Below are 12,687 nucleotides of genomic sequence, written 5' to 3'. Positions count from 1 at the left end.
TGAACTGTAAAAGGAGCGTACTATTTTGCGAACTAATGTGTCTTGTTTGAACTGTAAAAGGAGCGTACTATTTTGCGAACTAATATTTTTTTGTTTTAGTTTAAAATCTTGTCTTAACACTAACATGGCGATTCAATATGGGTGCCTTAACTTAGTTTTGGCGCTAATTTAGACAGTCATTTTCACAGGTTTTACATTTACTCCCTCTTCAATCTCAAAGACATCGCATTTTTAACAAGTCTTTCATCCAATACGGTGATAAGTTGTTTCCATTGAATAGGTGCACAAAAAAAGAGCATAATTGGGGTTTAGGGGTGCAGGCTGTTCTAAAATAGCCTTCGCCCCTGAGAATGTCAGTGAAAAAAGAACTGTGTCCCTCTTTTTTTTGGTTCAGCAAAAATGGACAGGCCAAAAAAAAAAATGGTGATCCAAAATTTATTTTTAAATACAATTTCTTAACAATAGGGAAATAGGTTCAGGGCTATTCTGCAAGTATGCGGCAGGTGTTTTTAAAATATAATTATAGCGGCAGGTGCCCAAATGTTGATGTTAACACAAATTAATTGAGGGACATCAAAATATGGTAATCCCCATTTTTAGTTTCTAAAAATTTGATGGGCCCACTTTAAAAATGTGCAAAAATAACCTAAGTGCTCTTCTGCGTTACTTCTTCAATGTGGGTAACAAAACACATGCTGTGGCTCTTTTAAACCCCCACTTTCAAATAAAGGCTAAAACGGGGGTACCCATAGTGTTCAACCATGTTTTTCAAACTTTAGGGGTGCTCTTACCTTTTTAAATTTGAAAAACGAGAAACTTTACGCCAATCCCAAATCCAAGTTTTCATTTTTTAAAATTTTTCAGTTGAATACGGGGAAAAGCGGGAGGCGCACCAGACTTAATGCTGAAAAATAAACCAATAGGACACGTTAACTTCACTGTCGAAGTTAACGTTTAATATTGGAGTATTTATCAGCGTTAAGTCTGGTGCGCCCTCCCGCTTATCCCCGTATTCAATTGAAAAATAACACAAACTGGAAACTTGGATTTGGGATTGACGTAAAGTTTCTCGTTTGTCCAATTTAAAAAGGTAAGAGCACCCCTAAATTTGGAAAAACATGGTTGAACACTATGGTTACCCCTGTTTTAGCCTTTATTTGAAAGTGGGGGTTTAAAAGAGCCGCAGCATGTGTTTTGTTACCAACATTGAAGAAGTGATGCAGAAGAGCACTTAGGTTATTTTTGCACATTTTTTTAAGTGGGCCCATCAAATATAGAGAAACTAAAAATGGGGATTAGCATATTTTGATGTCCCTCAATAAATTTGTGTTAACATCAACATTTGGGCACCTGCCGCTATAATTCGAAGTTTCAAAACACCTGCCGCATACTTGCAGAATAGCCCTGAACCTACTTCCATATTGTGTAATAATTTCGTCCCTTTTTTATTGTTTTCAAGCCAAAATATTCCTAAATTTTGATGGGTGTCACTCTTTTGTTTGTTAAACTTTTTGGCACACATTTTGGGGTTAAATGTCAGTCCCAGGGGTGCAGGCTAATTTTTTTAAGCCTGCACCCCTAAACACCAATTCTACACTTTTTTACGACACCTACTCAATGGTGACAAGTTATCCCCGTTTTTAAAAAAACACTTTTCCAAACTGCGAAAAGTCTTTGATATTGAATAGGGTGTAAAAGTAAAAACGGGCATAATGACGTCTTACCTCCAAAAATAATGCCAAAAAATGTTAACGCTCCCATATAGAATAGCCCTGGAAATGTGGCGTAATATTTTCACAAATAATGTGTCCTCCCTTCTATTTTTCACCCCAGAAATGTGTTTACAATCATAGTTTATTCAATTAATCTTAAATATAATTTCTACTTTTTAAATGTAGGTGGTTCAGCACATGACCCGTCCCAGGCCTGTAAGCATCTTTGGAATTCTTAGAAAAGATAAGTATATTTTTCTGTACACATTTGTCTAAAAAAATAACTACCTGGCTTACCATTTCAGGTTGATGTTGGTCGAATTATATTGGCCCTGGTTCCAGGACCCGACCAACCTCAACTTCGTCCCAGGCATAGGCCTCGTAGGGGTGCAAGGCCCCAGATATATAGAACACTTGTCACCCTTTTTGGAATGCCAGATGATGAGGTATTAAGACGATACCGTCTTCCTCCACAAATCATCCTAGACACTCTCTCATTAATAGAGAGTGATCTTGAAAGGCAAATTGTCAGTTATACAGCAATACCACCACTTACGCAATTAATGTCGGTGTTACATTTCTGTGCCTCAGGATCCTTTCAAACCACGGTGGGAATAGTTGCCGGAATATCCCAATCCTCCTTTTCAAGGATCCAGAGGGCAGTGATGGAGGCCAGTTTTAAACACCTCCATCATTTTATTACAATGCCATTGGATATGGGTTCCCTTAGTGTGGCAAAGGCCAATGTTTACCAAATAGCTGGCTTCCCACACATCATAGGGGTTGTGGATGGCACTCACATACCACTTCAGCCTCCAGCAAGGCTGGAGGCTATTTTTAGGAACCGAAAACACTTTCATTCACTGAATGTAATGGTGGTATGTGATGCCTCCCTCCAGATCCTGTCCCTGAATGCCAAATTCCCCGGGAGTGCACATGATTCCTTCGTCATCCGGCAACCAGGGATTTGGCACAAATTAGACAACCTACAAGCTGGTGATGTGTGGCTTCTGGGTAAGTTGACACCTTCTGTGGCAACCAATGTAAAGCTTGTTACACAATGGTCCTGATATTTTTTTTTTATTTTCACAGGAGACAGTGGTTACCCTTGCACGCCCTGGCAGCTCACTCCTTATTTGGCACCCACACCAGGGCCACAAAGTGAGTATAATTCTGCACTTACAGCCACCAGGCAGGTGGCGGAGCACTGTATCGGCCTTTTAAAAGGCCGATTCAGATGCCTCCACCACTCTGGTGGCGAGCTCATGTATTTGCCTGATATGGTTTCGAAAATTGTGGTCCTGTGTGGGATATTTCACAACATCGCCATAAGGAGTGGTGTCCCAATGCAGCCAGAGGATGCCTTGCCTGAGGATGGCCCCCCGAGGTTGGTTGGAGGTCAGTATGTGGGGGGGCAATACACGATGATGTGGTGGTCAGATATTTTAGGTAATTTTTGTTAATAATGTAGTTAATTTACACAATGTAGACATGTAAGATTTCAATGACCAATTATATTTTTTTTTCTTTTTTTTGGGTGTCTTTTATTCCATTAAATTACCCGAACAAACGATGCCTACTACCTGATCCCAAAAAATTTCTTCATGTGTCCACATTGGCTATAACTTCTGGAACAATTATTTCTTCACCTCATTTGGGGATTCATGTTGGCCTGCTACTTCTTCAAACAGTTCTTGATTGTTGTTGTTTTGTTATTTTTGGTGTTGGTTGTTTTTTGGAGTGTGTTTTCACTGTGTTAATTGCTTGACAAAATTCACTTTGTTTATTTTTTGTGTGGATTAAATTTTTGGCTAACCTTTTAAAGACTTTTCTTGGTAAATTACAAGCAAGTGTAACCTGGTCCAAAAAAGGCAAACTTGCTTAATAGATAATCCTGTAATGTGTTAAATTGTAAAGTATTTTACCATGCTTTGTGGCTAAAAACAAACACCAAAGGTATTATGGTGAATCAGTATGTTTTCTAATCTAGGCCTAAGCAGGTTTTAGAGAATATTTACATTACCCACCCCAAAATTTAAAAAAACTCTGGAAATTCGACAAACCTATTGGTATTGTTAGGTGTTTAATGTGCCAGCTTACATAATTACTTGAGCTTTCTACAAACACATTTACATTACTTAAAAAAACATGCTTCAATAGTCGACTTATGTAAGGTTAAAGAATCTAATATTTACAGACAATGAATGAGACTTTAATAAATCCAAATATATTTTATTGGTCACAACATTTTCAGGGTGTTCAACAAAAAAAAAAAATTAGTGCCGCAGGACCGCCACCATGTGATCAACGACCACAAGCATCCCGACAAGATGGGCCCTCAAGGTTTGCAATCCGTCCTGCATTGTTTGCAAACGCCTCTGGTCCTCTGTGGTTTTTAAAAAAAAAAGGGATTACTAAACTGACACCTTAATTTATATGTTACCAAACAACTTACAAATCAGACTATAGTTTCAACAAAGATCTAAATTTTTCAATAAAAATAAAGTAATGGCAAACACAAAGATTATTTAAATACTAACTGTCAAAATTAGACCTAAAAAACCAAAAAAAAAAAAGCAGAAGTAGGCAAAAACAATACATTTGTTGGTACCGTAAAATAGATAGACACAAGTATGATTGTTTGGACATGTGTGATATGTGTAAGGGGAAAACATCCTAGACATTGTTTTGCCAAGATATATATCCTAAACATTAGAAATACTTAACAAATTGGAAATGCACAGGCAAAAAGACAACATCAACCAAAAAGCCAAAAAAAAACATAGTTAAAAAGGCAAACATACCGGTCATATTGATGCCTGGTCCTGTAGGCACCACATCGTCCTTCTCAGAGGGGGGCCAGTGCTGGTCCGATTGAGGAGGGGATATTTGACTCTGGGTGGAGGGGAGGAAAAGAGAGGGGGGGAGGGGAGGGTGATGAAAAGAGGGGGGGGAGGGTGATGAAAAAAGAGGGGGGGAGGGGAGGGTGAATTGTGAGGGATGGGAATAATAGGACAGGGATGGGCCTCAGGCACTGGGCGGTCTGGGGTGGAGGGGGAATTTGGTGAAGGTTGGGGAGAGGAGGTTTCGGTGGGAATGGGGGATAGGGGACAAGGGCGACGATATTGTCTTCTTCTACATCATAATCTGCGCTCAGCCCCTAAATGATGGTTAAAAAATGTTACTGTTTGTTTTTTTGGGGGTTTTGTTATCAATTTACACAGTCCAAAATTTAAATAGCAAAAAAAAAAACATGCACACGCAGGTATGTTCCAAAAAAAAAAACAGGGATAGATGGAAAACATGCACATGCAGGGATGTACAAAATAAACAAACAGGGATAGATGGAAAACATGCACACGCAGGGATGTACAAAAAAACAAACAGGGATAGATGGAAAACATGCACACGCATGGAGGCTTACATTTAAAAACCAAAAAAAAATACTTACTGTCGCGAATTTCCACAAGCAAATTCACCATAAGGTAGGGGGACCTGCGGTGGAGATCAGACCACCGCCTTTCCAGCTGCCTGATATTGCGGCGGTAGCCCAAAGATCGCAGGCGGCGCATCACCTCCGCATAGGCGAGCCGCTTGCGTTGGTTTGTGATGGGGGCCTGAAGAACAGTGATCCTCCGGTCCATCACATCTGTGAGGACCAGGAGTTCTCTTCTTGTAAAGGCTGCGGCTCTCATGATGGCAATGATTTTTTACAAAAAAAAAAGTTTTAATAAAGGGCCCAGAAAAAATATGATTGGCTAATGTACTTTGAAATATAACAGAACGCATTGGATTGGTTATTGTATGAGACATGTGACCTACACCCTCACAAATATAATGTGAATTATTATAGGCTTGAGGCAGTGACATGCGTTAGCTAATTTAAATATTATTAATAAAGATGCAAAATCTGCATAGAAACTTACGCAAAACAATAGTAGTATTCAAAACAACTTTGAATTTTGAAAAACCATCCCCTTGGTAAAAACGAATGTATTCAGCGGAAGGAATGACACACACGAACAATAATAAAGTTTATTGACATTGTAAGAAAAAACGGATTGCAAAGATGTGAATACCAATTAAGCTAATTAATATACTGATTGCTAGGAATCGATTCCAGTATGTGGGCGGAATGAAATAGCAAGCAAACGATAAATGACAGGTCCACTTCCGGTTTGGACTTGTGCGAGCATTCCCTGCAACCAAAATAGGAGATGGACGGTCGCTATTTTGATCGTTCGTTAGCTAGAGGAGGGGTTGGGAGACTTTGGGGCGGAAGATTAGCTACGAGCGAACTTACGAGCGAGCGCTTGAATTTACATTTTCTCGCTCGTACGCCGAACGAGCGAATGTCCACTTGCGTCCGCCTCTGAATCAGGCCCTGAGTCTCTCATGACACGCTGAGAGCTCTCATGCTGCAAAGGAGATCACAAAGGCTAATTTATACATGCTTATTAAACAGCATTTAAAAGGTCAAACATGTCTGCATTGGTCTAACCACCAAAATTCTAAATTGGTGTCTGCTTACTACATACAGTAAAGGCATACATAGTTAAGTAGTTTTCAAAATGTGAAGATAAATATCAATATCTCCACTGACAAATAATCAGACCGATAAGGTTTGCACAATTGGCTAAGCTACTGTATTGGTAATGGAAGAGGAATAATTATCTAGATATGTCATATATTTATTCTTCATTCTCACAATCACCAAGATGTTTTATAACACAATTAGAATAGCTCTAATTTGGCAATTGCCTGGCATGCCCAGACAGCTGCTTACTATTAGGTGCCTCTGCAACCGGAGTGTAGATGTTGGAAAGAAGTATGTATATGCTAGATAATAATTATAAACTCCATATTTCCATTGACAATCATCCCCTAGAAATAACTCACATAGCTATATATTATATATATTAAAGTAACCAAGCCATTTTAACACGTGATGGCAACAGCTGGGCAAAATGCAATATTTGCTGAACAGACTGCTTATACAGACATATACATTGAAATGCCAAAGGTCATGGGATAGTAGCATGTAAAGGTAATCGTAGGTGGCGTCACCGTACTTTGATGTCTTGGAAATGCCAAGAGCTGCATTCGTTATAATCTGACATCTCATGAGTCAGTTTGATCACCGGCTAGGCAGCTCATGGCAAGGCAATGTGTATTATCGGACTTTGAATGGGGAATGATAGTGGGTGCCCAAAGTATGGGATATTCTATTTCCAAAATTTTGGGCATTTGAAATTTCTCGATTTATGGTGTCAGTTTTGTACCGGGAATACGTCATGGAAGGCATTACCACCCACTGTGGTCAGCGCAGTGGTCAATCATGAATGCTTAATGATCTTGAACTGCAGCGTCTGGCCAGAATTGTCAAGAGACACTTTTATAGCATCTCACATACAGTATTCAACTGTTATTTGTGCAAAGCTGTGTACTTGTCATACATATGTGCCCTCCTTATTAAGCTGAACAGACACATTAAATAAACAGAAGGTATCAACTGGTACTCATTTGACTTCCACAATCAGTGCAGGAAGTACAAGACACATATCCAGCAGGTCAGTGCAGCATTCAACAGGTTCCAGGGGATATGGGAGCAGAAGACCCACAACTGTGCGCCTATTAATTAACACTATGACACTGGACACAGCGCCTCACCTGGGCTTATGACATCACTAATTTGACCCTGGAGGGCTGGTAACATGAAGCGTGGTTCGATGAGTCACAGTTACAGTTGTTCCAGGCTGATGTTAAGGTTCGGGTGTGGCACAGACCCCATGAGGCTATGGACCTCTGTTGTCAACAAAGTGTGTGTTTATGTGGCATGTATTGGATCCACTGGTCCACCTAAACATGTCATTAACCAGTAACTGTTACATTGCATTGCTTGATGACCATTTTCAGCTCTTCATGGACTTCATATAACCCCACAATGATGGGATATCCTAGTAGGATAATGCATTTTTCATCAGTCCCAAATTATTCATAATTGGTTTGAGGAGCATTCTGGAGAGTTCTAATGAATGGTGTGCCAACTACGTTTGCCCAACATGAACCCAATCAAACATTTATGGGATGTGATGGAGAGGTCCATTCACACCCAATATTCTGCACCTACAGTATATCAGGGAGCTGTGGGAAGCTATACAGATGGAAAGTCTCTCCAGGGGTCTTTTGTTCACTTGTGGAATTGATGCCACATCGAGTTGCTACACTTCGCAGAGATAGAGGAGATCCTACACGATACTAGGCATCTATCCCACTTTTGGCACTTCAGTGTACATGAAAGTGTTGCTACAACACCTGCATTAATCCCATATGTTCCCGTAGGCACCTAGAGATACTGCATTGGGTACCTGCTGCATACTGATTATTATTATTATTATTATTATTATTGTTATTATCTTTTATTTATATGGCGCCACAAGGGTTCTGCAGCGTCTTACATAGTACATAAACATAGTACACAAACATAGTACATAAACAGTTGAGCAGAACAAGAAAACCGTGTCATACAGTTTAAGACACTACAAGACAAGTACATGGTATATTAACACTGCTGCAACAGAAGCAGGATGGCAAAAGTCACGGGTTAGGTGCTTTTGAGTATAGAGCAGATAATATAAGTAAAGAAAGGATAAGCACAAGAGGAAAGAGGGCCCTGCTCGTGAGAGCTTACATTCTAGAGGGGATGGGCAAACAGACAGGGGTGACACGGATGGGGTAGACAGTGAGCATGGGACAGAGGGTTAGGATGACAGATGGCTGGATTCCTATTTTACAGTATGTGTGGAAGTCATTTGAATTAAGATTTACGCCACTGACATTCTACTTTTAAGAGGCAGTTTTTGTAGGTGTCTGTGGAAAGCCATGGCTGTTATATCAGTTTACGTGAAGTCTGACGGGTAGCTGAAGCCACTTCATGAAGGGCTATATAGAGAGTTTGGTTAACGTGTGAACCAGCAGTCTCAGGTAAATGTAGAAATTGGTGAAAGTAGTTATTGTAAAGAGATGTTCAGATGTAAAATAATAAGTTGTGATCAAGTGTGAATTCTATAAGGCACATTTATTGATTTGGAGGGTGATGGGAGACATGTGAGGTTTGCAGGATATTTATTCCATACTGATTAACCCTGTGTTACTCTCCACTGCTTTTCTACCAGTTAATAAATAAATCCCTGGTTAAGCTATCTACCATGTGGACTAACCTCCATCGCACACCTATTAACATCATAGGATATGCCAATACTCTTGACATATATGACATAGACTAATTTTCAGCCAAAATGGTATTTCAATTTCACAGGTTCTCAAACTCGGTCCTCAGGACCCCAAACAGTGCCTGTTTTTCAGATTTCCTCACATAATCACAAGTGAAATAATTAGCTCTACCTGTGAATCTTATAAAATGTGTCAGTGAGTAATGAATACACCTGTGCACCTGCTGGGTGACCTGCAAATGTGACCTGTGTGGGGTCCTGAGGACCGAGTTTGAGAACCACTGCCCTAGATTATCAATAGATATAGTGACCATACCCCGACCCTTATTTCTCATGTTTCAACGTCTGTTGTGAATACGGTAGCACCTCTCATTATATTGTTATAAACAACGGAATTCATCTATGAGAGTTATACAGTTCTCTAGATGTGGCTCCAACTCTCTTTAGCTAGTACCACATCACCACTTCCAATAGAAAGGGTGCAGTTAGGTGGTAATGGGGCTATCGCATTGACAAAGTTTGTGTTGCGGTCACAGATATGCATGTAACTTTACATACAGGAGAAAGTCTGAATTTTCCTCCATATACACAATATTGCTGAATTCATTTCTGCATCAGACTGCAGACTCTATAGACCTGCATGGGCTTTTATGAAGGTAGACAGGCAAATTGAACATTATGGTTCATGAACCTATATGTTCTGGTTTATTTAAGAGCTTGTTATATGTAATTTTAACTTTACAATGTGAAAAGTATTTTGGAATTGAAAAATTTAGGAATTACCCTTTTCATTTTAACATTTTTAAATATGTTACTGGTTTTTCTAGATCCACACTTCACTAATTAATGGAAGACCAAGTGCTGATGATCCTTCTCCAACACTTCTGGAATTTACATCAGCTCGCTATATTCGTTTGAGATTACAAAGGATACGGACTCTAAATGCTGATTTGATGATGTTAGCTCACAACGATCTAAATGATATAGATCCTATCGTTACCAGAAGGGTATGTAACAATGCTAAAATATTTTCTTCCTTTATTTCATTAATCAAAACACTTACTACCAAAGTTGTATCTACAGCTTGCCTTCACTGAGACTATCATGTATATATACTCTGTAATCGAATAATTATCCATTTAGAATGTGCATAATCACTGTACATCAATATATTCCTATGTGGAATTGATCATTTGATACCTGACATATGTTATGACAATATAGTGTTAAAATATTGTAATAAAACATAGCCTTAATCAAATGTGTGCACAAAACCAATGCAAATGTAATTTTGAATTAAATATTGCTTACAAATAATGCCCACTGCAAAATGTCAACAGTAAAATCCATTTCACTAATATTAACTACTGAGTGTTCTGGACACAAATAGACTGTTTCGGCAGCAAACAAATGTATCCCGCACACTAATTGGGAATCACTGCTGTATGAGGTTGACCGAATACATGGATGCCTGCAACAAGCTTGGAAGGGGAAAAGTACATACAGGTCGAGTCTCCCAAATCCAAATATTCCGAAATACGGAATTTTTTTTGGCATGACTGAGATAATGAAACCTTTGATTTTTGATGGTTCAATGTACACAAACTTTGTCTAAGGCACAAATTATTAAAAAATATTGTATAAAATTACCATCAGGCAGTGTGTATAAGGTGTATATGAAACATAAATGAATTTCATTTCTGTACACAAACTTTGTTTGAGCCACAAAATTACTGAATATATTGTATAAAATGACCTGCAGGCTGTGTGTATAAGGTGTATATAACACATAAATGCATCCTGTGTGTATATTGGGGTCCCCTTCCCAAGATATTTCATTATGATATGCAAATATTCCAAAATACGGAATATTCCATTATCCTGAATACCCCTGGTCCCAAGCATTTTGGATATGGGAGACATAACCTGTACAACAAGTACATAAAATGTGCTGCCTAATGCCTGTACTTTTTGGTCTCATAGTATTTGGCAATTACAGTTCTGTATTCTTTGGGAACTAATCAAAAGATTAGCCCACATTCATAACTTTTTTGCAAAGTACTGTATAGTAGTTCACCTAAGGTGAGTTCTGATATAATTACATTTTAAAATATTCCTTGAAAATTGTCTGCTATAGTGAAATATTAAAGTCTTTGGGACTTGAATAAATTGAATTTTTGATCTGATCCTTTAAATGTAACAGCCTTATGGGGTTATTCATTAGGATGCAATAGAAAATATCAGAGCACTGTCCCATGGCTACACCTACTGACTTCAATAGAAATTTGTTGTTTTTGATTGGATTTAACGTCTTACACTGAAATGTCTGCTTTTGCAGGACTCAATGACATTAACATAACAGAAATGCACTTTACCTATTACCAGAACATTAGAGCTACCTGCACCCCTGTTTAAGGTCTACATAACATTATTTCTATTATCTCTATGATCTTCACTTATAATAATGCCCACTGTCATGTTGTGAATATAATAAAAATGTCAAATTTTAAGTCTTAGAAATAACAAGAATTTATGTTGTGATATGTTTCACAGATTCACAAAATGTTGCTCAGTAGGTGTCCCTGTTATATTGTTTTCATTCTCCTCAGCAAAGAAAGAAGTCAGCGTTAATTGGGAATAACAAATGCTTAGAATGTAAGCTCTCACAAGCAGGGACCTCTTCCCTCATGGGAATCGGTATGATATCCCGGCTGCCGCATGGCCGGGAGTTTGAATCCCGGCAGCGGCAGCCCGACAAAACAATAGAGCCCGGCAGTGGAAGCCCGACAACGCTGGATATCCCGATCGTCTTAAGGTAAGTATCAACTAATCTAACTTAACCCCCCTAACCCTCCTTAGGGGTGCCTAACCCTAACCTCCCCCCTTGTGCCTAACCCTAATCCCCCCCTCTAAGTGCCTAAACCTAACCCCCCTTCCCTGCTGCCTAAACCTAAGTTCCCCGGGGCGGTGCCTAACCCTAACCTCCCCCGGGGGGTGCCTAACCCTAACCCTCCCAAGGGGGTGCCTAACTCTAAGTCCCCTCAGGTGCCCTAAACATAACCCTCCCCCCACGGCTGTCCGCTCGTGGCGCCTGGCATCTGCTCAATCGGGAGGCCGGGCGCCTGTCTCCCGGCGTCGGGGGAATGAGTGGCGTCTACATATAGACGCCGGTCATTTATCCCACGGCGGGATAAAGCAGTCGGGAAGCCGGCTGCCGGGATTCCAGCAGCCGGCTTCCCGATTGTATACCCCCTCATGTGCTTCTCTTTACATTATCTTCTACTCCTTACTCCCCATAAGGGCACCTAACACATGACTGCCAACTCCCTGCTGCTTATTGTGAGTGTTTAATCACTATTGCAGCAATGTATATAAGTTGTGTCCTTGTCCTGCACTGTAATGTACTGTAAGTTACTTGTTTCTTGTTCACCTATTAGTTCTATGTACTATGTAAGGCGCTGCGGAACACTTGTGGCGCCATATAAATAAAGGATAATAATAATATGCTGAAGCATATGCACATGTATGGAGAGGCCACTAATGATTCCAAGAACAAGGGCCCAATGCAGAGTTAAATATAATTTATTCTAGATAGCACAAATATTGTTGGCAATAAATACTATACAGCAGGGCCATTACTTGGAGTGTGCAACCTGTACCATCGCATTTCACCAGGTTGACTTCTGCACATGCTCAGCAAGGCTTTGTCAGCCATCTTTGGCAACAGAAGAGGTTAAACAAAC

The 12,687-nt window shown here is 39.7% G+C and overlaps 1 protein-coding gene across 1 annotated transcript in view; it reads left to right on the top strand.

Moving 5' to 3' along the window:
- Positions 1 to 12,687, top strand: part of LAMA2 (laminin subunit alpha 2) — a 901,593-nt gene that overhangs the window by 271,915 nt on the left and 616,991 nt on the right. Inside the window, exon 5 of the mRNA XM_088452064.1 lies at positions 9,772 to 9,951. Coding sequence (XP_088308190.1) covers positions 9,772 to 9,951 — 180 coding nt within the window. The remainder of the gene's footprint in view (positions 1 to 9,771; positions 9,952 to 12,687) is intronic.

The sequence above is a fragment of the Taudactylus pleione genome, unplaced genomic scaffold, assembly GCF_031769625.1.
Source record: "Taudactylus pleione unplaced genomic scaffold, aTauple2 ptg000006l, whole genome shotgun sequence".
NCBI classification, from domain to species: Eukaryota; Metazoa; Chordata; class Amphibia; order Anura; family Myobatrachidae; genus Taudactylus; species Taudactylus pleione.
The sequence above is the reverse complement of the archived record's forward strand: the minus strand, read 5'-3'. Positions and strand labels throughout refer to the sequence as shown.